The sequence below is a fragment of the Dermochelys coriacea genome, chromosome 8, assembly GCF_009764565.3.
Source record: "Dermochelys coriacea isolate rDerCor1 chromosome 8, rDerCor1.pri.v4, whole genome shotgun sequence".
Classification (NCBI taxonomy): domain Eukaryota; kingdom Metazoa; phylum Chordata; order Testudines; family Dermochelyidae; genus Dermochelys; species Dermochelys coriacea.
This window is the reverse complement of record NC_050075.1, coordinates 38669693-38696478: the sequence shown is the minus strand read 5'-3', so window position 1 is coordinate 38696478 and position 26786 is coordinate 38669693. Positions and strand designations below refer to the sequence as shown.

At 45.2% G+C, this 26786-nt stretch overlaps 1 protein-coding gene across 3 annotated transcripts in view; it reads left to right on the top strand.

Annotated features, from left to right (window-relative positions):
* The window catches only part of DIAPH1 (diaphanous related formin 1), a 179950-nt gene that overhangs the window by 95469 nt on the left and 57695 nt on the right, over positions 1 to 26786 (top strand). For all 3 annotated transcript variants that reach the window (XM_043491159.1, XM_038412010.2, XM_043491158.1), the window contains 3 exons: positions 12301 to 12984; positions 15386 to 15500; positions 15891 to 15899. In XM_043491159.1, the coding sequence (XP_043347094.1) occupies positions 12301 to 12984; positions 15386 to 15500; positions 15891 to 15899 (808 nt within the window). The remainder of the gene's footprint in view (positions 1 to 12300; positions 12985 to 15385; positions 15501 to 15890; positions 15900 to 26786) is intronic.

The following is a 26786-nucleotide window of genomic DNA, read 5'->3' as shown; positions in this document are numbered from 1 at the left end:
GGGAGCTACACAAAAACGAGGAAGCTAAACAGAAGCTAAAACGAACAGTCACGAGTGAAATGCCTGCAAGCTGCATGGAAACTTTCTAAAAGCAGTGTGATAGAAGCTCAGATTAAATGTATACCCCAAATTAAAAAACATAGAGAACAAAAAAAAAAAGCCACTATGGCTAAATGACAGAGCAAAAGAGGCTATTAGAGGCAAAAAGGCATCCTTGAAAAACCCGAAGTCAAATCCTACTGAGGAAAATAGAAAGGACTATAAACTCTGGCAAGTCAAGTGTAAAAGTATAATTAGGCAGATAATAGCCAATATAATTAGCCAAAAAAAAATGTGAAGAGCAATTAGCAAGACTCAGAAAGTAACAGCAAAAAAATGTTTTAAGTACATCAGAAGCAGGAAGCCTGCCAAACAATCATTTGGACCCCTGGATGATCAAGGTGCAAAAGGAACACTCAAGGAATATAAGGCCATTGTGGAGAAGCTAAACAAATTCTTTGCATCATTCTTCACTGCAGAGGATTTGAGGGTATTCCCATATATGAGGCATTCTTTTTAGATGACAAATCTGGGGAACTGTCCCAGCTGGTGGTGTCAATAAAAGAGGTTTTGGAATGCATTGATAAATTAAACAGTAATAAGTCACCAGGACTAGATGGTATTCACCGAAGAGTTCTGAAGGAACCCAAATATGAAATTGCAGAACTACTAAGTGTAGTATATAACCTGTCACTTAAAAAAGCCTCTGTACCAGATGACTGAAGGATAGCTAATGTGAAATCAATTTTTTAAAAAAGCTCCAGAGGCGATCCTGGCAATTATAGGCCAGTAAACTTAACTTCAGTACCAGGCAAGTTGGTTGAAACTATAGTAAAGAATAGAATTATCAGACACATAGATGAATATAATTTTTTGGGGAAGAATCAACATGACTTCTGTAAAGAATAATCATGCCTCTCCAATCTATTAGAATTCTGTGGGGGGAGTCAATACATAGACCAGGGTCGTTCACTGGATATAGTGTACTTGGACTGTCAGAAAGCCTTTGACAAGATCCCTCACCAAAGGCTCTTAAGCAAAGTAAGCAATCATGAGATAAGAGGAAATGTCGTCTCATTGATCAGTAATTGGTTAAAAGACAGGAAATAAAGGGTAGGAATAAATGGTCAGTTTTCAGAATGGAGAGAAGTAAATAGCAGTGTCTCCCAGGGATCTGTAATGGGACCAGCGCTGTTCAACATACACAGAAATAGTTTGGAAAAAGGGGTAAACAGTGAGGTGGCAAAGTTTCAGAAGATAACTATCTTGAGTAATTTTATAAGTCCAAAGCAGACTGGGAAGCATTACAGAGAGATCTCACAAAAATGAAATTCAGTGTTGATAAATGCAAACTAATGTGCATTGGAAAACATAATCCCAATCATGCATAAAAAATAATGATGTCTAAATTAGCAGTTACCAGTCAAGAAAGATCTTAGAGTCTTTGTCGATATTTCTCTGAAAACATCTGCTCAATGTGTAATGGCTGTCAAAAAAGCTAACAGAATGCTAGGTGCCATTAGGAAAAGAATAGATAAGAAGACAGTAAAATCATAATGCCAGTATATAAATCTATGGCATGACCACACCTTGAATACTGCATACAGTTCTGGTGTCCTCATCTCATAAAAGATATATTAGAAATGGAAAAGGTACAAAGAAGGGCCACAAAAATTATTAGGGGTATTAGAACAGCTTCCACATGAAGAAAGATTAAAAAGACTGGACTGTTCAGCTTGGAAAAGAGATGACTAAGGGGAGGATATGATAGAGGTCTATAAAATTATGAATGGTGTGGGGAAAGTGAATAAGGAAGTGTTACTGTCACCTTCACATAACAGGAGAACCAGGGATCATCCATTGAAATTAATAGGCAGCAGGTTTAAAACAAACATAAGGAAGTATTTCTTCACACAATACAGTCAACCTGCAGAACTCATTGCCAGGGGATGTTGTGAAGGCCAAAACTATAACTGCGTTCAACAAAGAATTAGGTGAATTCATGGAGGAGAGGTCTATCAATGGCTATTAGCCAAGATGGTCAGGAATACAACCCCATGCTCTGGGTGTCCCTAAACCTTTGAGAGCCAGATGCTGGGAGTGGACAATGGGATGAATCACCTGATAATTGCCCTATTCTGTTCATTTCCTCTGAAGCACTTGGCCCAGCCCACTGTCAGAAGACTGGATACTGGGCTAGATGGACCATTGGTCTGACCCAGTGTATCCATTCGTATTTTCTTATCTGACAGGAATATAGACTAGAGTATAGCAGGTCTCAACAAATAGATTACTTGGAGAGCAAAGAGCATCTGGTCTTTCCAAAACATCCCTCTGGATCAGCCCACAGTGCGTATAACCCCTCACATCACTACTTGTAGGCAGGAAAAACACTGAATTGTGAGAAATAGAACAGCTGGTCACTGGTTACACTCTTCCAGACAGTGGCTGGCTGAACTAGACTTTGGGTTTTCACCTTTGTTTCTCTGGTGATTCTCCCCACCTCCAAAAAAATCTTTTGTTCTTGGCCAGGTGTCTCCTAGGGAGGAGTTTATTTTTCTTTGCTTGCGGTATGCTCTGGAGCTTTCATATGCTCTAATAAACATAGAGTTACAGCTAGTCTTTGTGTGAATGGAGCCATTCAACTTCCCCCTTTCTCCACTGCACCATCACTGTTCCCCCATCTTTCCAGTATAGGTGTGGGACTTGGAACAGTTGCTAAACACACACTTAGCTGAAGTGCTTCTTTTGAATCAACAAAGTAGGTCTCTAGAGAGGTGTTTTACTTTGAAAACTGTCTTGCTTCTCACCATCTCCTTCATAAATAGTGGGGAAGCTTCATTAGCTGGTTTTCTGGAGTCTTTTCTTGTGTTAACATCAGCCCATCAAGCAATTTCCTATTTCTTCCCCAAGGTGGCTTGCTCTTTCCATGTAGCTCCAGAAGTCCCTCAACAGTTCAATCCTTTTCTTCAAAAGGCTTCAAAAAGATAAGCAATCTCCTAAGGTTTGTGTCTAAGATAATTATGGTGTATGGAGGCAGCAGCCACCTTCTGTTAAGGTTTGTTCCGTGAGCACCAGCTCCACCCTGCCTGGTGTTAGTGTATTATTCTTTACCTCTCACATGTCTGCTCTGGAGCTGAAGTTTCCATTGTCTATTTTTGAAGGCTTTTTTATATTTCTCTGTCACCAGAGTGCCTGAGCATCCCACATATGCTGTCTGGGAAGGAGGAAAGTATTATCCTCTGTAATGAGATCCCCGGGGTACAACCTGGGACTGTGGGACCGCTGGGCCCCCTTAACGCTCCAGCCTGGGCTATCTTTCACAAAGCTATGCCAGTGACAATTGACAAACCCCTCCAGGTGCTGTGATCACTCAGCCATCAGCATGTGGAGCCCCACACCCAGCTAAATTACATGAATGCTCCCTGAGCCACTCATGAATCATACTGATAGAGGCACAAGCCAGTCACCCCAGTTCCCAGCCTTGCACCTCAGAAATATACCATTTTACACTGCTCAAGACTCCCTTGGTCAGTGCAAGCTCATTAATTAATCACTTCAACAAAGAAAAGTGGACATGCACCAGCCTTTGTAATCTCAGCTAAGATTCCCCAAGCACTTCAACCAAACACACACTGTTTAAGTAAAATATAAAAACAGATTTATTAACTAAGACAGATTTTAAGTGATTATAAGTAGCAGGCATAGTTATCAGAGTTGATTACATGAGAAATAAGAATGAACTTGCAGCCTAAATTCTACAGACTAAGCAAGATTTGAATCACGCAGTCTCTCACCCTACTAGATGTTGCAGGCAGCTCACCATTCTCAATGCACAGGCTGGATTCCTTTCCCAGCCTGGGATCAATTTTCCCAGTTCAAAGTCTTTGTCTTCCAGGTGTTGAGATGTGGGAGGAGAGAGGCCAAGTGATTATGTCACTTCTATACTTTCTTTCAGCTGCTAGAAAGATCTTTGCTGTGATTGTGGTGTCAGGCAGTCCTCCTTGTGTATGTGTTCTTGATGGGCGATTAATGCCTGTCTGGTCCATGATGATTATCCCTTTGTCATTACTGAAAGCCCAGCTGTGGTTGTCTCCGAAGCCCACAACATATTTCAGTGACACATATAACAATACTTTGTAATTTCACATACAATGATAGTACATACAATTCAACATGATACTATGATTCAACAGATCAAGACCTTTAAAATGATACCTCATAAGGCATGCATTGTACAGAACGTATCATAATATGATAGTGGTGATTTCCCCCAAAAGCGTGTGCCCTGCAATGTCCATCCCTCTCCTGGAATGTTCAGAGAAACAATATGATTTGTTAATTCCTCTTAAAGATACAAAAACACATCACATTTTATTAGCTTAACTGGGGCCACTGCACCCTTCTCTTTAAGCACTGCATTGAGCTGTTTTATAGTAAAATAAAACAACTTTATTAACAATAGGACATAGGTTAAGAGATGCTAAGTAAAGGAATAAAGTTAGAAAGGGTTAATCATAGAATCATAGAATATCAGGGTTGGAAGGGACCTCAGGAGCTCATCTAGTCTGATCCCCTGCTCAAAGCAGGACCAATCCCCAACTAAATCATCCCAGGAAGGGCTTTGTCAAACCTGACCTTAAACATCTCTAAGGAAGGAGATTCCACCACCTCCCTAGGTAATGCATTCCAGTGCTTCACCACCCTCCTAGTGAAAAAGTTTTTCCTAATATCCAACCTAAACCTCCCACACTGCAAATTGAGACCATTACTCCTTGTTCTGTCATCTGCTACCACTGAGAACAGTCTAGATCCATCCTCTTTGGAACCCCCTTTCAGGTAGTTGAAAGCAGCTATCAAATCCATCCTCATTCTTCTCTTCCGCAGACTAAACAATCCCAGTTCCCTCAGTCTCTCCTCATAAGTCACGTGTTCCAGTCCCCTAATCATTTTTGTTGCCCTCCGCTGGACGTTTTCCAATTTTTCCACATCCTTTTTGTGGCGGGATGTGCAGCCTGTCCACAGTGCCAGCCCAGCCCCGTCATTGGTATTATGGGGCTAATCCGAGGGTGCGCCCGGCAGGTGGGGTATGACATTGCACGTTTTCCAATTTTTCCACATCCTTCTTGTAGTGTAGGGCCCAAAACTGGACACAGTACTCCAGATGAGGCCTCACCAATGTCGAATAGAGGGGAACGATCACGTCCCTCGATCTGCTGGCAATGCCCCTACTTATACATCCCAAAATGCCATTGGCCTTCTTGGCAACAAGGGCACACTGTTGACTCATATCTAGCTTCTCGTCCATTGTAACCCCTAGGTCCTTTTCTGCAGAACTGCTGCCTAGCCATTCAGTCTCTAGTCTGTAGCGGTGCATGGCATTCTTCCTACCTAAGTGTAGGACTTTGCACTTGTCCTTGTTGAACCTCATCAGATTTCTTTTGGCCCAATCCTCTAATTTGTCTAGGTCCCTCTGTATCCTATCCCTACCCTCCAGTGTATCTACCACTCCTCCCAGTTTAGCGTCTTCTGCAAACTTGCTGAGGGTGCAATCCAGGCCATCCTCCAGATCACTAATGAAGACTTTGAACAAAACTGGCCCCAGGACCGACTCTTGGGGAGCTCCCCTTGATACCGGCTGCCAGCTAGACATGGAGCCATTGATCACTACTTGTTGAGCCCGACAATCTAGCCAGCTTTCTATCCACCTTATAGTCCATTCATCCAGCCCATACTACTTTAACTTGCTGGCAAGAATACCGTGGGAGACCGTGTCAAAAGCTTTGTTAAAGTCAAGGAATAACATGTCCACTGCTTTCCCCTCATCCACAGAGCCAGTTATCTCGTCATAGAAGGCAATTAGATTAATCAGGCATGACTTGCCCTTAGTGAATCCATGCTGACTGTTCGTGATCACTTTCCTCTTTACTAAGTGCTTCAGAATTGATTCCTTGAGGAGCTGCTCCATGATTTTTCCAGGGACTGAGGTGAGGCTGACTGGCCTGTAGTTCCCAGGATCCTCCTTCTTCCCTTTTTTAAAGATGGGCACTACATTAGCCTTTTTCCAGTCGTCTGAGACCTCCCCCAATCGCCATGAGTTTTCAAAGAGAATGGCCAATGGCTCAGCAATCACATCCACCAACTCCTTTAGCACTCTCTGATGCAGCGCATCTGGTCCCATGGACTTGTGCTCGTCCAGCTTTTCTAAATAGTCCCGAACCACTTCTTTCTCCACAGAGGGCTGGTCACTTCCTCCCCATGCTGTGCTGCCCAGTGCAATAGTCTGGGAGCTGACCTTGTTCGTCAAGACAGAGGCAAAAAAAGCATTGAGTACATTAGCTTTTTTCACATCCTCTGGCACTAGGTTGCCTCCCTCATTCAGTAAGGGGCCCACACTTTCCTTGACTTTCTTCTTGTTGCTACCATACCTGAAGAAGAAGAAACCCTTCTTGTTACTCTTAACATCTCTTGCTAGCTGCAACTCCAAGTGTGATTTAGCCTTCCTGATTTCACTCCTGCATGCCTGAGCAATATTTTTATATTTCTCCCTGTTCATTTGTCCAATCTTCCACTTCTTGTAAGCTTCGATGAAGTGAGCTGTAGCTCACGAAAGCTTATGCTCTAATAAATTTGTTAGTCTCTAAGGTGCCACAAGTACTCCTTTTCTTCTTTTTTGTGTTTAAGATCAGCAAGGATTTCGCTATTAAGCCAAGCTGGTCGCCTGCCATATTTACTATTCTTTCTACACATCGGGATGGTTTGTTCTTGTAACCTCAATAAGGATTCTTTAAAATACAGACAGCTCTCCTGGACTCCTTTCCCCATCATGTTATTCTCCCAGGGGATCCTGCCCATCGGTTCCCTGGGGGAGTCAGTCTGCTTTTCTGAAGTCCAGGGTCTGAATTCTGCTGCTCTCCTTGTTTGCTTGTGTCAGGATCTTGAACTCGACCATCTCATGGTCACCGCCTCCTTGGTTCCCATCCACTTTTGCTTCCCTTACTAATTCTTCCTGGTTTGTGAGCAGCAGGTCAAGAAGAGCTCTGCCCCTACTTGGTTCCTCCAGCACTTGCACCAGGAAATCGTCCCCTACACTTTCCCAAAACTTCCTGGATTGCCTGTGCACTGCTGTATTGCTCTCCCAGCAGATATCAGGATGACTGAAGTCTCCCATAAAAGCCAGGGCCTGCGATCTAGTAACTTCCGTTAGTTGCCGGAAGAAAGCCTCCTCCACCTCATCCCCCTGGTCCGGTGGTCTATCGCAGACTCCCACCACAACATAACCCTTGTTGCTCACACTTCTAAACTTAATCCAGAGACACACTCTCAGGTTTTTCTGCAGTTTCATACCGGAGCTCTGAGCAGTCATACTGCTCTCTTACATACAATGCAATTCCTCCACCTTTTCTGCCCTACCTGTCCTTCCTGAACAGTTTATATCCATCCGTGACAGTACTCCAGTCATGTGAGCTATCCCACCAAGTCTCTGTTATTCCAATCACATCATAATTCCTTGAGTGTGCCAGGCCTTCTAGTTCTCCCTGCTTGTTTCCCAGGCTTCTTGCATTTGTGTATAGGCACTTGAGATAACTCGCTGATCGTCCCTCTTTCTCAGGGCTTTGGTCTCCTTCCCCCAGTGAACCTAGTTTAAAGCCCTCCTCACTAGGTTAGCCAGGCTGCTTGTGAAGATGCTCTTCCCTCTCTTCGTTAGGTAGAGCCCATCTCTGCCTAGCACTCCTCCTTCTTAGAACACCATCCCGTGGTCAGAGAATCCAAAGCCTTCTCTCCGACACCACCTGCGTTAAAGGCAAATAAATGTGAAAACACGCATCTAAAAATCTACAACTTAATCCACCAAGATCCGGCTTGGTTCAAGATGGTTTCTCTCACCAGTCATTCTTCTTCCCAGCCAAGGCTGATTTTCCTTCAGTCAGGACCTTTTACAAAAGTACAAAGTGCTGGATTCCCTTGTCTTAGGTGAAAGATCTTTACCTAAGCATGTTTATCACCTATATTCAGTTTCAGAGACTTGACTTAACTCCCCACCCCTCCACGCTTTAGTTGAAGGACCCATCTTTCTCAGCTTGCAAGAGCTCTGGCCTCTTGTGTATGTCTAGTGGTGAATGCCAAAGAAGGCTTCGGTCCTTGCTTAAAGTCCAGTTAACTTGTTTCAAGAGGCAGTGTGGCCCGGAGGGTGCCTGAGGCAGGCCTCGCTGAAAATGTGAAGGTCAGTGCAGGCTGCAAAAGGGAGAACAGATCCTCCCCAAACTGATGGTTACCACTGAAGTTAAATTCACCAACCAGTCACAACCTGTGCTTCTGATTTCCCCCACACCGGTTATCAAGAAACTAAAAAAGAAATCGCGCAGTCCCATTTATTGCATTCCAGTTCTCTGGCTCCCAATCAGCACCTAGGTCCAATACAGTGAGAAGTTATTTAAAAAACTCTGCTCACATATACAAAATGTTCTTCTGACCCCAAAGGGGCAGCCACGTTACCAGGTCAATATTAGTTTGGATCTTACCCAAAATACCACGCTGCCAGCCAATCCTTTAGTGTCTACAACTAAAGGTTTATTATAAGGAAAAAAAGGACAAGAAGAGAGTTGTAAAATGATAAAGCACTCACATACATACAGAGACTTCAAAGTCCATATATCAGGTTCTTAGAAGTATGTAGGGATGCCAGTTGTGGATGGACATATGTTCCTGGGGGTTTTATCACATGACATAATCTTTAAATTTCTGTAGCCTCCAGGACAATCCTCGAGGTTTGGCAACCCTAGGAGTATTGGTGAGTTTGCTGGCTTGAAAGTCCCTCTGGAACACATCCACAGCTTGGATGGGTCATTCAGTCCTTTGTTCAGAGCTTTGTTTGTTGAAAAGTTACTCCAGAGGTACGAAGCAGGAATGAAGACAAAATGGAGATGATGAAACTGCCTTTTATTTTCCTTTTCCACATGGCTGGTACTTCCTTTGTCCCAAATACAAGCTTCACAGCACATGGGCATGTAAAAGCCTTAGAGTTTTGTCCGTAGGTATGCCCCTACATGCCTTGCTGAATCATAAGGTGTAGTCCCTGGCTTTTCAATAGATTTGTTGTACAGTTGATGACCCTTGTTGGGCCATCAAACGGGCTAGGCCGTGCTGATGCTAGTACGTCTGGGGGTGTTACCCAGACACACAGCACAAGTTTTGAAATATAGCTATACCCTACATATCTATAACTCTCACAATACAAAAGTGACACAAACATATAAACAAGATTATCATACTTGGCAAATTATAACATTCTCACAAACACCTTACATGGCCTATCTGGTCAGATTCCGTGCAAATTTGTAATATTGGTATCAACAATATCATGAAGTGTTCCACATATTCCATAAAGCATCACAGGCAGGATGACCTCATGCTGTTCTTCCCTTCCTGTGCGCTTCCCATCTGACTGCATGATTGCTATGTAAATGGAAAATGACTGCCTAGGAAGGAGTGCTAAGGAAAGGGATCTGTTATCATAGTGGACCACAAGCTAAATATAAGTCAACAGTGTAACACTGTTGCAAAAAAAGCGAACATTATTCTGGGATACATTAGCAGGAGTGTTGTAAGCAAGATACGAGAAGTAATTCTTCCGCTCTACTCTGTGCTGATTAGGCCTCAACTGGAGTGTTGTGTCCAGTTCTGGGCACCACATTTCAAGAAGGATGTGGACAAATTAGAGAAAATCCAGAGAGGAACAACAAAAATGATTAAAGGTCTAGAAAGCATGACTTATAAGGGAAGATTGAAAAAATTGGGTTTGTTTAGTCTGGAAAAGAGAAGACTGAGAGGGGACATGGTCACAATTTTCAAATACGTAAAAGGTTGTTACAAGGAGGAGGGGAAAAATTGTTGTTGTTAACTGCTGAGGATAGGACAAGAAGCAATGGGCTTAACTTGCAGAAAGGGAGGTTCAGTTTGGACACCAAGAAAAACTTCTTAACTGTCAGGTGGTTCAGCACCCTGGAATAAATTGAGGGAGGTTGTGGAATCTCCATCATTGGAGATTTTTAAGAGGAGGTTAAACAAACACTTGTCAGGGATGGACTAGATAGTACTTTAGTCCTGCCATGAGTGCAGGAGACTGGACTAGATGACCTCTTAAGGTCCTTTCCAAACCTATGATTCTGTGAAGTGGAGCTTTCATTGTTTCTGATTCCACATGCTGAATTTACATAGGAGAGAGACAGATAGCTGTGACATTCCCTCGTGTCTGGGCAGACTGTACCGCCTAATATTAAGGAGCATCCATAATTCTTTATATGGTGTTAATGCATACATTTCACAATATTAATCAGTGTGTCATTAGCTTTGAGAAAAAACCTCACTCCATACAATTTTATAATACAGTAAATATTGTGTACAATTAGTTGATTCAGTTTCTTATCACTTGTTGTTCAGCCCCCCATCTTTATGTGCAAGTAAACCTTTGAAATGAATCCTTCTGAAAAGTAAAACCCAGACCAAGTTGCCTCTCTCCTGGTGGGTGTAGACTCCATGCTGTCATCTTGTTAGTGTGAGGTTTGCCTCCATCCCCTGTTAGCTTGCTGGGTCTGTTTATTGCTTATATGTAAATTGAGGTAAACACACATTTCTTCATTTAGACTAGAACTGATTAACAACTCGCCCAATACACTTGATTTACACACACATTATTGAAAATTCCAGCACCTATTCAGAACTCTTAATACCCATTGCATACATACATCACACAAGCATATTAATGATCGATGAGTTATTAGTTTTCAGAGGATATCTTCCAAGACCTATTTTGTACAAATATTATTACAATAGTATGTAGGGTGTGAATATAGGGATGCTTAGTGTCATACCATTAAATTGCCCATTTTTGGTGACAGAGCTTGGACTAGAGCATGCATTTCCTGAGTTCCAATCCAGTGTCCTAAGCCTGAGACCCCAGAGCATTCTTGTCTTCCCATCTGGCCTGACACACTCGAGCATTAGCAAAGGTTATTTTTATGTGTTAATTAGTTTTCTTCAGATCTCTCTCTGCCATGCTAGATCTCCTTCCACCAACCTGGAGCTCATGCCCTGCTTCCTCTTGGGTTGGAAATTAACTGCTGTGTTAATTTCAATGGAATAAGAGGGTCCAAAGAGTCAAAGGTGTTAACACAGCTCTGTCACTGTAAAACACTGAACAATTATACATGGTGTGGTTTGGGGTTTTGAGTGGAGACACCTCAGCTTGCCTAGTCCCATCACAAACATGTTCGAAACTTCATGCCAAGGTTTGGACGATTTTTTGATTGGGATACACAAGAGAAAAAGAATCAGAAACAAAATATAAAGCATTTAAATTTAACTAGAGTAGTTATACAACCTAAACTTAATCCAAATTTAGCAAAAGTCCCTTTTTCAGAGAGAGGCTAATAATCCTCCTTAATGGAGAAGAAAGAGTTAGTTCTGTCACTGAATTTTGAGTTCATTGTCATCAACAGTGTTTCTCAGCAGACAAAAGTAAAAAGGAGAGAGGAGTTCGGAAAAGATTGGGAAAATATGGCATTTTTTATTGAGGTTCTCAGGACTCTTCACCACCAGTTAGACTTAATTTCCAACGCACCAATTTTGGTCTGTTAATTATGATTCCATTCTTGTTTATAATTCATGACATCAACACAGTCCTTGTATCCTATCACTATGTTAAAAACTAATCCAGACTTTGTCTCCTTTTTGTACGTTGCTCTACCAACTTTAATTGTTACAGGTTATTGTGATGTTTCATGAACTTTCACCCACTTTCCAGCAATTGAGCTCAGAACTGGAGTAGGCCTGCTCCACCCCGATTATTATAACAGCACTCAGGACTGTGTCTCTGAGGCTTGTTTCTACTATTAGTTTTTATTTGTTATTTACTGTAACTTGCACTGGTAGCTGACCCGATTCTGCTCACTACTACAGTGCAACCTGCTTAGAGGACAGTGGTATCACATGAGATTTACATTTTCCTGCATCCATCTGGTTGTAGGAGGACTTAAATCCACTCTCTCAAAGGTCCATTATATAGGGAAAACACATAGGTAACAGCATTCAGCAAGGTACCAATAATTCTCATGCTAATGACCTGTGATGAAGAGAGTAGTATCTTAAAAAATTGCTAGTCTACAAGTATGATATTATTTTAGATATGGTCTCCTGTCTGCCCTACCGGGCTAGGAATTGGATACTCTGCTAATTTTGCTTGTTTTGCTCTTCTTTCTTTAGATCACTAAGTTGTTGAAGGAGCTTGAAGATACTAAGAGGGAAATGGCTGCTATCGCTTCTAAAGCTGCATCTGCCTCGCCTCCCCCGCCGCTCCCTGGGACGGCTGCGATCCCGCCGCCGCCTCCCCCGCCGCTCCCTGGGGCGGCGGCGATCCCGCCGCCGCCTCCCCCGCCGCTCCCTGGGGCGGCGGCGATCCCGCCGCCGCCTCCCCCGCCGCTCCCTGGGGCGGCGGCGATCCCGCCGCCGCCTCCCCCGCCGCTCCCTGGGGCGGCGGCGATCCCGCCGCCGCCTCCCCCGCCGCTCCCTGGGGCGGCTGCGATCCCGCCGCCGCCTCCCCCGCCGCTCCCTGGGGCGGCGGCGATCCCGCCGCCGCCTCCCCCGCCGCTCCCTGGAGGTCCTGGGATCCCGCCGCCGCCTCCCCCGCCGCTCCCTGGAGGTCCTGGGATCCCGCCGCCGCCTCCCCCGCCGCTCCCTGGAGGTCCTGGGATCCCACCGCCGCCTCCCCCGCCGCTCCCTGGAGGTCCTGGGATCCCGCCACCCCCTCCAGGAATGGGAGCCCCTCCTCCTCTGCCCCCTGGGTTTGGGGGCTGGGGAGCCCCTGCAGCTCCAGCTCTCCCCTATGGATTGGCTCCAAAGAAACAGTATAAGCCAGAGGTACAGCTGCGAAGACCTAACTGGTCTAAGGTAAGACCTGCTAACTGTCTTCCAGCGCCTTCCTATGTCAGATGCTGTTGTCCACTCCATATTCTCTCCATCCTTTAGAAATGTGTGACTTTATCGGGGTCCTTTGTGGTGCATGTAGGGAGGGGAGAGGAAACCACCTGAGGAACAGAGGTGTCTGGTGGCTAACAAAGGGCAAGAGCATCTTTGTGAGTCAGGCCTCCACTGCAATGTAGCAGTGTCCCCATGCTGGAGTTGTGATGCCAAGGAACACTCTGTTTCCTCTTTAGCCTGCAGCTGCTGATTAATGGACTCTGTGCTGTTTAATTGCATTTAATTTCACTTGTATTATTTATTGAATGTTTTCTGCCCTTTGCCTTGGAGGAAGTGTTTTGAAGGCAGCACCATGGTAACAACCAATTTAATAATCACAACCTTTCTAAAATATGCAAGTAGTAGATAATTACCGTGCTCTAGAAAGCACAGGCTGCTTTGTCATTTTAAATTCATTTTTTTCTCCTAGGTGTTTGGAGTTTTTATTTTTTTTAACCGGGACAAAGATAGTGAATGTGTATGTGAGCAGAATTGTTGCCCTGCAGACGTCTACCACAAGCAGGCAGCAAGTGTGCACAGCCCGGTCAAGTTGACACCAGAGAGCCTGTGGGCATAGCAAGGAGGCTGGCCTCCTCTTTCCTGCTGCATGGTTATTTCGTTTATTAGCACAGAGACGTTGCATGTAATAGCTCAGTGGGTTAATATACTAGCCTTCCACTTCGGAGGATCTGCATTCAAATCCTTTTCAGCCAGAACTGTAGCCAAGTTTGGTGGTTTCATTGGTCATGTATGTGTATCACAAAATTGATGTGCAGTTGAGCCCAATTGGCCTTATCTGCTCAGGAGAGGCCCAAAATTGGAATTGGCAAAGCAATATGAAGACCCAGGACTGCACTAGGAACAAGTCTGCTGCAGATCAGGATATAGGTGAATTGGCAGAGCTGTGTGCAATCCAAGGTCTGGGATATCCTGGTGTGCTACAGGCCAGGATTGATGGAGCATTAGCAGAGCTGTGTGTTGGTAAAACAGTAAAAAAATGTTGAACCTGTTTGTTCCTCGTCCACAATGCAGAAGTGTTGCTGGGGTTGTCCTTTTTCAGCTTTACGGCCTAATGTGCTGGTGCTGATAAAACAGGCAGAATTACTAGTAGGAACAGGTTTTTCCGGTGGTGATAGTGGTGTAGTGGTAATTGTATCAACTGCTTGTATTTTGATAGTGCCCTTACAGTTCCAGATGCTGTGTCACTTCCATAAGGACACAGTCTCTGACCTTAAGAGCTTACAGTATAAGAAGTCAAGCAGCTTAAGATGAGTGGTGGAGAGGGATAAAACATAGTCCAAATATGTGCTTTTAAACTATCCCCATAGGCCGCTCAGTGTAATGTTAGTTCTTGTAGAGAGGACATGGTAGAAGTAGCTCTTGAGAAGTGATTTGAATGAGAATGTAGGGGCTCTGAGGGGTCAGTTCAGGAGAAGAGTGGCATGGAAGATGCTGCTGCTGTAAAAGGGGTCACAAGGCTGGCATTGTTGTGCGAAGCAGTGTAATAAAGAGAAAAGAGCCCTCCAGCAAGAGGGACAGGGAGGTCTTTGAGGGTGAGATTAAGAAGCCTGAATTTTGTTTGGTGGAAAAGAGAGGGCTAGTAGAAGGATTCAGTGTGTGTAGGGGAGAGACATGGGAAGAATGACTGGCAAGGAAGATGATCTCAGCAGCTACATTTGGTGTGGGCTGGAGAGGTGAAATGTGGGTTTCAGACGGACCGGAGATTGCAATCGCCAGGACAGAAGATGGTGAGCATTTTAGCTGTGTGGCTAGAAAGGAAAGGCAGGGTCTTAAAGGGGTTATGAAGAAAGACCTGGCAAGATCTGGACACAACCTGGATGTGAGAGTTTAGGCAGGGGAGCTGTCAAAGATGACCTGCAGAATATGCGCCTCAGTAACAGGATGACTGTACTGTCAACAGTAAGACTAGAAAGCCTAGTAAGAGTTTTGGAGGAAGATTGAGGGGTTCATATTTAGCCATGTTTCATTTAAGTTTGATGGTAAGACATCTGGGGAGAGATGGACACAGACTGAGTTAAGGGGCTGGATGGAGGGAAGCGGGTAAGGTGAACAAGTTGATTTGTGAGTCATTTGTTCCAAGATGGTAGTTGAAACTGAGCTGAAAGATCACCCTGAGAGAAAGTGTAAAGGGAGAAGAGGAGGGAGCCAAGGACAGAGGTCGGTGGGTCACCTGCAAAGAGTAAGAGGGGAGGATCTGGACCAATTGAAAGATGTTAAAGGAACGAACAGGGAGGTGGGATGAGATCTCCTGTAAGCTGTGTATGTGTGTACACAAATTTTGACCGTGCATCATGCTTTGCCTCCCCTACAGATTGTGGCTGAGGAGCTCTCCCAGGACTGTTTCTGGACTAAGGTGAAAGAAGATAGATTTGAGAATGATGAGCTCTTTGCCAAGCTAACACGCACCTTCTCTGCCCAGACTAAGTGTAAGTGCTGTGCGCGGTGTCACTCCAGTTTCTTCAATCAGCACTGAAGAGTGAGAGGGAACTGGGAATGCATAAGGGGAAAACTGAACTGCCTTCAGAAGGAGTACACTGGAGCTAGCTGCCAAGAGGCCATCTGCCGTGTAGTGGGAGGGAAGTTAGGCAAGGAGGACTTCTCAGTTGGCATTTGAATGCCTTCATAGGCCAGTCTTTTCATGGTGATTTTGTGATCATTTTCTTTGGCACCTGAGGTCTGTGCTGGACTGGGAACATGTGAGGTAAGAGAAGTCCATTCTAGTATGTGGTATTGTCCACTTGATCTAACTTTCTTTTCCCCTCTCCTCTCCCCGCCCTGCTTCCTGTTCTGTGGATTCATTGGGCCGTTACCTGCAGCCTCCAAGGGTGAGTAGCATCAACCTGTCTGGGACTGCTTTGGGGAGACTTTAGCATCTTAAAAGCAATTTTGCTGAGAGGAGGAAGTGATTACTGCTCAATGAAAAGGATTCTTAGGATGGGGTGACTAGCCTGGAGGAGGGAACCTCAAAAAGAGGATGCTTGAAGTGGTTTCCTCCCACTAGCAGGCCTCTCCCCTCTTACTGCAATAGTATTAGTGATGGTTCCTGAATGTTTGATTTACTTACTGAATACAGCTGAAATTCTCATACTCTTCCCCCAAGTATGTGTTGGGGTTCTCCATGAGCCCCAGGCTCCCTTTCCCTCCACTCTCATCCTTTTAAAGGAGTTGAAAACAGGATGCATAAATTTTGCCCCCATCCCCATTTTCTGTCTAGTACAGCAGTGATGGTACCGTATTATGTAGTTACAGGATTCCCCCACCATGAGTTCCTTGTCTAACTGATTCAGCACTCGCCTAACTCCAAGTGTTTTCCAACTGTGACTGAAGCTTTACCCAGAACTTAGTCTCCTTGTTTGTCCTGGGCCTTTGCTCTCCCCTCCATGCAACACCTTCTCTGTATTGGGGGGTGAAGCCACACACCCCCCCCCACCCCTAACCCTACCGGTGACATGGGTTCCTTGTTTGTAAGGGTGAAATTTTGCTCCTCTTCCTCCTTTTTGGGCTTCCTGTCTGTAGTTGGGGTGCCAGATCCCTCACTGAAGTGTGGGATGAAGCTTTTCCCCTACCTTTGTCTGTAGTGCAGAGTCCCTGCCTGGATAGGGTGCAGTGAGTGGAAGGGTTTGTCATGTTGCCAATTGAGATTGCAGCTTGGCTGATAAATTGGCTGCCTCATCTCCTCTCTGCTTTTTTGTTTTATTTAGATGTTCATCTTGATCCCTGATGAGTGAAGCTAATAAGCACAGCTTAAAACCCTCTGTCCCTCTCCCCTTCCCCAGCAGAATTAGCATATTTATAGACAGTATAATTTTTTCTCTTTAGCTGATCTGATGATGCCATGCTGCATTTTTAATTTGTTTCAATAAGAAGCTTGACAGGCTGCTAGGCGCCTCTGGCAGCTTTCAGGAAGTGACTCACACATTTGCATAACAGAAAAGTTCCCGCAGTGCTGCAATGAGACCCTATCCAACCTCGTTGGCTGCTCACAGGAGACCTGGCCAGACTCAGGATGCTGCCTACTGCTGGCATGCCATTCTTAGATGTTCTCCCTTCATTCCCCCCTAAGCAGTTGCCTGAGTTGAGCACAACTTTCACAGCTACTCTTGCAAAAGCATTTGGGCAGTCATGGTCCCAAATGGGTGAAAACCTTGCACAGGTTTGGAGTAACTGCTTCAAAGGAGGCAATGAGGGAGCTCCCCTCCCTTCCCTAAGAGGTACCTTCACCAGTTGATAGGATAGAGAAAGGGTCACTCTTTCCTATCATTAATGCTCTTCTAATGCCACACAGCCAGGATTATGTCCCACCTAGGAAAAAGGCAGATAATCCTCCCAGGATTGCATATTGTTTCTGTCGGAGGAAGGAACACCAACACTTGGTGGGGGAGGATGGCAGTGGACTGCTGAAGTCCATCAATGTTGTGTTGTGCTTTTCTTGATCTTCTCCCTTCCCCAGATGATTGTCTCTCAAAGCCTTGCATTGCCCTGGGTGATACTGGCTGTTTCTCCTTTCTCTGCAGTTGAATGGATTAGTGTTAGCCTTGTGCTGGCCGACAGGCTGCGCTCTCATGGTTATGATTACCACGGAGTGCATTCTGGGCAGAGGGAGGAGGGTTTGGTTGTTGTATGAATCTTCCCCAGTTGTGCTTGTGGATCTCTATTAACTCATTATCCCAAACTCTCACTGCCACCCCTGTGGGTTCCAGCCTCATTGTCACATGGGTTTTGTCTGGTAACTGCAGGCATTTAGGTGGCAGGCTAGCAGATTCTGTACTCGCAATGGCAACCGCTCCTTCCTATTCTATCTCCTAACCACCCTTTCCCTGACTGAGCCGCTGTCTTGTACAGAAACCCCCATGCCTTTTAGGAAGGATTCCTAGACTCTTCTGTTGAAAGGGTCTGACCCTCTTTCACCAGTGGCCTCAGAGCTCTTTTAGAAATGATCTGAAATCAGCAGTGACACTCGCTCCCCTCCTTAAGTAGTTGTTGTAATGAGACTTCTCAGTTCCTCTGTTTCTAGCATTCAGGGCTTGTCATGTCAGGAAACAATTGTATCTCCAGTCTTTTAAGTCAGAGTCTGACTGCTAGTTTAGGGAAGGTTGGGAGCCCACTGCCTCAAAAGCAGTGCGTAGGTCAGTCTTGACAAGCAAATATCTGTGCTGAGGTCATAACCTAGGCTCTGCTATGCAATCAGATGGTTCAGCATGCAGGGAAACCCAAGTGCAGGACTAAAGTGCAGCCCATGGAGCTCTTTGCTGTACCCAGTTGCTGCCACCATACAAAGCCACAGTCTGCTCAGATCACAATTCCACCATACACTCTTGATTCAGAGGTGTGGCCATTGGTGCCTGACTCTCCTTCTCTGTGAAAGATGAGGCCACGTGCAGTATGCTCTCTAATGCAAATTGTCTAGCTTCTATTAAGTTTTCCCATGTTTGGGCAAATTTTGTGACTCTCTGCACAAGGGATCCACTGTAAATCAGAGGCTTAAAGTGCTGTTTTTAAGTACCAGTGGATGGTGCCCATGAGAGCCTCAGTATGCTCTTCATGCTGAACAGCTAGAATCAGGCCAACCCCAGGCATCTGTGATTTCTGGAAGAGTGAAGGGTGATCAGCTGTTGAATCTGGGCAGTGTTAGCACAGCTGGTGCTGTATTGTGCAGTGGTAACAGTAAAAGGCAGGTTGTATAGTGCTGATGGAAAGCCTGAATGAGGCCCCAGGGTAGTGACTGGGGGAAGGGTAGCTGCCTTTCTCACTAGGGTGGGTACTGTCTGAAGATGGTTCAAGCTGAAACTTAGCAGGGGACTGTAGTGATGAAAAAGGGTTTGGTAGTCTAGTGCTTTGTCTCAAGGACTTCTGCTGTCTTGTGGAAGTTCTCACTCTGAGTGACAGCCCTGTACTCTATCTCCCAGTTCCTACTTGCGAAGTTGAGGATTTGTCCTCTGGGGAGTGGAAACTAAATGGCTGAGGTGGGTAGCTTGAGTAAACTATGCGTGAAAGAGTTACTACTCCCCACTTTTCTAACTGTGCTGAATGAATGCTGTGAAGGCTGCAATATCTCTATTAGGCATTAAAGCTCCCTGAAGAGGCACCTCACACATTACTCCACAGGTAGACTCTACTTCAATATGAGCAGGGCAGTCTTTAATTTTTAACTGGCTTTCAATTAAAACTACACAGCTGCACTTAGTTCTGTTTAATGGGTTTGGCAGTGCCCTGCTCTCTGAAAGGTACAAAACTGCACTTGGCTATCTCCCCCCGCCACCGCACTTGCCTGTGAAATATTTAACTCCGCTCTTCCTTTCAGCTGCCACACTTTTCTTTCAAAGTTTAATTTTTACCCAGAGGGTAAAGAAGAATTTCTCCTCTGTATGTGAAATGAGACTTGGAATGAGATGTCAGCAGAATGGCTTTTCCTTTCCTTTTTCCCCTTTTCTCTTTTTTTCCATGCTTCATTGACTCCGGCTTTCCCTGATTTTTATTTCAATTAGTCAGTCAGACAGCTGATGACAGTTCAATTATTTAAATACTGGGGGTCTTGTTTTTAATATCTCTCTCAGGGCAGTGAGTGGTTTGGCAGGAAGAGTGATGGCTGAGCTGGCCAACCAGCATGCTTGTAGCCACTGACACTTGCCATTTATTCCTGGTGTGCCTGTCACTGTTAATCAGAGAGGTGACAGTGTGCTGAACACGCATAGGCTACCTTATCAGAGCTTGGGCTCTGGGCCCCAGTAGACCTTCTATCAACTTTTCTAATCTCGTGCTTCATTTCTGCAACTTTCCCACTCTGGTTGGCAGCCCATACTAATTGAAATATGGTGCACACAGAATAGGGTGAATGGAAGGGGCTCCCCCTCACAAAGTTTGCAGAGAGGTTTGTACAGTGTTTAGTGTGCATTAACTGGCTGTCCACTCATCCCAGTGGCTGGCATCTCTCCTTTCCTTTCTCTTGCTCTAACAGGTGGATGCTGAAGCTCTCTTCCCCATCTCACTGAGTGCTCAATGCAGAATATCTTTCTGATAACTGTTTAATATTTATGGAGCTAAAAGCAAATGGAAGGCAAAGCACTCTCCTCTGTCTGTACCAAGGCAGGTTCTTCTCCTCAGAGACTCCCAGCCTGTGAAAATTTCAAAAGCTTGAACTGAGAGGTTGCTCATGATAAATCAGTTGCTTTCTCAGCTGACTCCAAAATGAACTGAAACACAAATGGAATGCTGAGGGCAGCAGCGTCCTGGGGTCAGTCTCACTCCTCCCTTTGGGCTCTCATAATTTTGTGTTGGGACGTCAGAATTCCTTGGAGCTGCACAGTGTGATAGAAGAGGTTGTGTAGAGCCAGGAAGCTGATGTGTGTGGGAGACAGCTCCTGTCTAAGAGTGTTGAGTGATGTTTCCTTGCCCTCCCTCTTCCCGGAGCTCCAGTTCCCATCTATTACAGGGAATTTGCCTCTGTTTTGAGTAGAGGGTTTGTAGCTGTGCTCCGTCCTAACAGTTATTGTTGCGACAGCATGTGAACATAGGCAATATGCAAACAGGAAGCACTTGCTAGGTGCCTTGGCAGGACTATTAATGCTGATCCCAGGGTACTCCTTTGCCCCTCTCCCAAAAAAGAGAATGGATTTTTTCTTTGCAAATAAAATGGATACAAAATTCAGTGAGAGGTTCTGACAGGAGGAGGTTAATGTATGCTGGCTGGAGTGATATTACTGAAGCTGAGAGGGGTTCAGGAGCTTATGTTAGGATTGTGCTTCTCAGTCCTGGGCATACTTCCATGTCAGTAGTTGTAGGAGAGCTCTCTTTACTGCAGGTAACTGCAGAATACAGCCTTCTGAATGTCTGTTCTCCTACAAATCAGGGTCTGTGTACTGTGCAGGTTTCACTACCACTCTGGAGCTGTTCCTGAAGTCCATTAGCAGCAATGGTCTGCGCCATACAGGAACCTGGTACCATGGAATCATCTTCCAGTATGGCACAGCATTCATAGCACTAAGCCCCTGTAAACAGAAGCTATTTGGGGTGTTATTAAATGCAGAAACTGAACTGTTGTTTTTTTTTTTCCACCATAACCGTGACACTTGCAATATCAACCACCCAATCTCTACCCTTAAATAGAAAAAATATCTACCCTAAGCAGAGTCTTTCCTGTTACCTGAAAGGTGAGAGAAGCCAGAGACTCCAAGAAGTCCACTAGAGGCTTTGCTGTTGCTCATCTCTTCTATATACTACAACTATGGGCAGCAGTTCAAAACGTGAAGACGCACAGTTTCTTAATAAAGCCCTTTGGAGGCTGCTGCCTGTGTATCCAGAACCATGCTGCTCACAAATCTCTTCAACTTTGGATTCAAATTTTCCTGGGATGTTTTGTGTTCTACTTTAGTCCCTTTTGCTCTCTGTCTGAGCAATGGAATACCGGGGAAGTGGAGAGGGAAGGCCCTTTGGATTGTAGGGTGCTGTGTACTCTCCCCTCCTCAAGGTAAAGTAGGGGTTGTGGATGGGATGCTGATGCCACTTTCCCAAAGTGAGACAAACTTGATCCCTGAGCATTAATATTTCAGGTCGCTCCCATCTCATTGGTCACACCGCTGTGGTAAAAGCCTTGCCAGCCCCATCACCAAAGCTAGTAATTGCAAACACATGTAAGCACAATCCATCTTTGTGAAAACCTGCCGAAAAATTGATGTGTTTGGGGAGTGCTGATGTCTGCTGTTGCTGAACGCAAGCGCTGTGGCTCACGCTTCAGTACCTGCCGTGCAGCTCAGCTCCTCATGGCAGGTGGGGGAAAGGGAGAGCCCTTGTCCTTCTGTTTGGATCGCATTGTTTACCTTGTCTGATCTGACATACCATGGCCACCAGCCCAGTAGAGGAAGGTCTTTAATCTCTGTGTGTGCACATATGTGGGGGGTGAATTAGCTCACCCCATTAGCGCAGGTGTCAAGTGGGGTCAGACACCTATGAGCAAACCACTTGTATTAAGTGTAGTTTTGAGGGGACCCTTTGTGATCCTCTTCAAGCTGAGTATGAATGACCCTGTACTGCTCCAATTGTAGCTCTGGCATGAGGATTCAATAATAATCCTACTGGTTCTTTAAAAGGAAAACAAAACTGGTCTAGAGAGGCTTGAAGAATGCCCCTTCTCTATCCAAAGCCAGGGCAGTTTCAGGTCATTTTTTTAAATAGTGAAACCAGCATGCAATCATAAGTAAAGAAAGATTTGTTTGAGGCAGCCCCTGTGAGCCCATCCCTTCTACTCTACTGGCCTTCACTGGCTTCATCAGTGTCCCTTTCCTTCATTCCTGCTTCTCCAATACTTCATCCTTTGTAAATGTCTCTCTCTAATACTCTCTTGCTCTTTCTTTCTCTTGTGGCTTTTCTGCCTGTCTCCTCACCATGATTTCTCCTCCCTGCTCTTCCTTTGCCCTCTTGGGGTGGGAGGCTATCATGCATGCCTTGATCATTTCCCACATGTGGGTGACAAGTGTTTTAGAGGGAAAATTTGTGGGTGTCACCCTGCAGATGTGGGTGCCAGCAGGAGTGAGACTTGAGTTAAAGGAGTTTATTTCCAACTTTTTAACAGACCCCAAACACTGGAGACATGTGGGCTGGATTCCATTTCCAGGGCCATCTCCATGCCGTGAGGATGGGGGCTTGAGAAGACATGCTCTGTATCTGTCTGCCCTTTCATTCAAGCACTTCTGTCTCTGAAGCAGTCATTGAACCCTTGCTCTGCTCTCCCAAATTTTGTGTATAGATGGGCCCTGAAGGTATTGACTGGGAGAGGGTCAGTATTCTGCGGGCCCTGTGGTGGATCCTGTTGGCTCTGCAGGGCTGGAGCAACTGGCTGTGAACAGCTGCTGCAAAGCTCTGTGGGAGCTAGGAGCAGCATGCTTGTTTTGCTTGACAGACATCGTCAGTGCTGTGGATGACTGTGTTTCTGTGTGTGGGGAAGTTTTTTGGATCACCAGGGTTTCCTCAGCTTCCATTATTTGCTTCGTTGCCTGTCAAACACAACTCCTGCCCCCACGCTAGACAGCACACTCACCATTACACTTGCTTATCTGAGCAGCACTACATTGTGTTACCTCAGATAATAAAAATCTACCTGAATCTTTGTGCCTGCCCTGCTCTTGTGAGGTCTGTGTTGTGCCTGCTGCTTTGTCTGTCTTCGAGCCAGACAGTTATGGCCTTGGTCCTCCCTAGTTTTTCTACCCTTTTCTTCTTCTTCAAGAGGGTCAAATGCTTGTCTCTGAACAGACATTTACTGTTGGGAGCTTCATTATTCCATCACCAGACTCAGCTCTGATTCAGATAGGTTCATGCTGCTGCAAAGGTCACAGGGGCAGGAGAACTCCCAGCCTTTCTTCCTCTTCTGCCCTAATTACCCTCTGAGGAGCTGCAGCTCTTTAGAGCTACCGAAAAGCCACCTCAACCCAGTGCTCTCACTGGGAACACTTCAACCAGTAAAAAAGTTAGACCATGCTTAGAGTATTGAGATTTACTTATTTTCCTTGTCATTTGTGCTCATTATCAGTGTTACTGCACTGAAAGGGAGACTGCTAAACTTGACCAAAACCAGAGATAAACCCCCAAGTCACTGCTGAACTTCTCCTCTTACCAAGGGCTGTATGTGCAGGGGAGGGTGTTTAGCACCCCATGTTCCTCTCACCCACTACCCAGCCTGGGAGGGAGAAAGACATGGTCCCCCTACACCCCCCTGCTCCCCATATTAATCAGAGCTTGTTGAGACGGGGGTTTGTCTCTCAGCCCAGACCCCCACTAACCAATCTCTGTATGTGTGGGGTCAGAGGACCCCAATGCAAAAGGGATGTTTTAGTAGTACTCTGGTTCTCTCTTCACTCCAAATCCCACTTTTCTATAAGGCTGAAAGTATGAGCTATTCAATGTATCTGATATAGTTTTTCTAACAGAAAGTGGGCACTGAACCATAGCTGTTGCCAGAAGAACCTCTGGGTCCCATGGAGGAGATGATGGGGGGGATAGGTCCAAATAGTCTAGGAAAATTTCAACTAAAATATAGACAAAACTTATTTCCCAGTCAATCTAGACTGGCTAAAAGGGAAAGAGCTTTGTAACCAGTTATCTACTGTTTTCTTAGCCTAGGAACTCCTTCTCCCAGTGGAAGGAGTGTTACATAAAATTGCTTCCACCCCAGAACTGTTTCTAGAAACAAGTCCTTCTGCTAAAAATGAACTGCAAAATGAAGATGCCAAACTACAAGACTGGCAGCTTCTTAGGGTAAGGACCTTGTTCTGTACAGGGTTAGGCATCTCTTCAGCTGCCAAAGAAAATCCACAGAAACTACCTTGAGAAAATGTTCAAGTTGCCCTATTTAAGCGTTCAGGTGTAAGGAAATGCCAGTGCCAGAGTCACTCATGCTATCTCTGCTGGCCCTTTGTATATTGTATTTGAGAACAGCACAGGTGCTTCTGTCAACCAGACCATATATAACATCTTACACTATTTTTTCCTTTTATGTGCATGTCAAACAGAGATCATGCAAGTCAGTTGTTTAGATGTAGCATGAATGAAGCAAAAGCTCCTGCGAAGTTCTACTTCATTTATTGCACACCATATAGTAGTGCATGAGGCACTGTATACTATGCTAGGTCGTTAATGAATGAGGCAAGGGCTTGTGTGGTGCTGAGCCTCCTATGCTGTGCACTCCACAGTGTGCACTATAAACAAAAAACTGATTGGATCTTGTGGAATTTATTGGCCGGACAAGCTAAGAGTGCAAGTATAAATGATAGCTTAGATATCTGTCACAAGATAGCTTTATAATTCATCAAGGCTTTCCACTAGTGCCTGGGATTTAGTAGTAGTGTCCCCTTGCCCTGTGGCAACTTATTGCTCTGTTGATGTGTCAGGTTTACCAGTGTGTTGCTGTTGCATAGGGACAGGGTTGTATTTCTCACACTGTAGCTGCCATTCCCCAGTCCTGTAGTACATGACACTTTAGACTATTGGAGGCTTGTTCATTTGTCAGAGTACTGATCTTTAGGCCCTCAGTGCACAGTTGTCTCCTGAGAACTGGCTCCAAACATAGATGCAATTGCCTCTGTGAGGGAATGCCTATCCTCAAAGGGTATCAGACTGCACAGAGCTGATAAGGAAACTCACTGTCCTGTTTGGAAGATCCTGGGCATGGAGCAGAATGAAATGTTGATAGGAGGCTTAGTGACTGATCAGTAAGTGCTCCAAGCTAGAGCAACATCTCCCTGAGATCATTACTTCACACTACTGTCTCCACTAATGCCCGTAAGCTTGTACGCTAATGCTTTTTCTCCTTCAGTCTCACTGTTCACGGAGCAGCAGATATGATGGTGGGACAGATTGCTTCTGCAGAGAAAGCTTTTCCAAAACCTCAGAGGCCCTATCTGGGGAGATCCTCCTAGGGTGGAGCAGACCACTCTTCTGTGTGGTGACACTTGTTCCACGCAGTGAGATGCAGGTTTTCCATTCTGAGAGGATTCCATGAGATTCCTTGTTACTAAGCAAAACTCTAGGAGACCTACCCTGCTGCGAGGGAGGGAATGATGACAGCAGGGGTGAGAGAAAATGTCTGGCCATTGTAGAAGGAGATGTAGGTAAGGGTGGCATTGCCCTGCCCGTATGTAGGTATGAGATGGCTGATGGGTTTGACAGATCTGAGCTGCCATCATTATTAATTGAACTACATTAAAAAATCATTGGTGGAAAAATAGGGTCTTTGTGTGACGATCCCCTGGTGATCTTCTAGGTCACTCCAGTCCTCGACTCCGGGAGCCAGCCTTACCCTGCTCTGCTGTGAGAACCCCCACTCCCGGGCTGTTCATGCACAGCCTCTAGCATGTAAGCTGCTCCCAGCTATGTGAGTGAGCACTTTTGGCCAGCCGCTGCCTAGATTGTGCAACCGAATGACACTAGTCAATATCTCTGGTCCCGGACACAACCCTAGGAACCTCCATTTTGCAGCGTCCGACTGGACGCTGCAAGCTTATATGAATTTGTCAATTTAACAAAGAAATTGATAAGTACCAGAATTCTTATCCCAAGGGGAGTCTCTGACACGCTTCAAACCAAACACATTGCTTCAGGTAGAATAAACAAACAAAGTTATTAACTACAAAAGATGGATTTTAAGTGATTATAAATCAAAGCACAAGAAGTCAGATTTGGTCAAATGAAATAAAAGCAAAACTCATTCTAAGCTGATCTTAACACTTCAAGTGCCCTTACAAACTTACGTACTTCTCAACACATGCTGGCTGGTTGCCCTTCAGCCAGACTCTCCCTTTTGATCAGTGCTTCAGTCACTTGGTGTGGTGTCTGTAGATGTAGGTGGAAGAGGGAGAGAGAGCGAGCATGGTAAACATTTCTCCCTTTTATCATATTCTTTCTTCCCTCTTTGCTTTGCCCTTCCCCCCCTTCAGAGTCAGGTGAGCATTACCTCATCATAGTTCCAAACTGACCCAGGGAAGAGGGGTGACTCTCTCGGGAGTCCAACGATCCTTTGTTGCTGCCTAGGCCAGTGTTCTTTGTTCCTGCGAGGCTGGGCTGGGTTTGTCCCATACATGCCCTAATGGGGTGTGAACTGCCTGGGCTTATTTTAAGCCATTTTCAGCCTCATAACTATATACATGAAATTACAACCTATAACATTACTATAACAACAATGCTCAGTGCATCATGAGCCTTCCGAAGATACCTAACATAGCAAACTT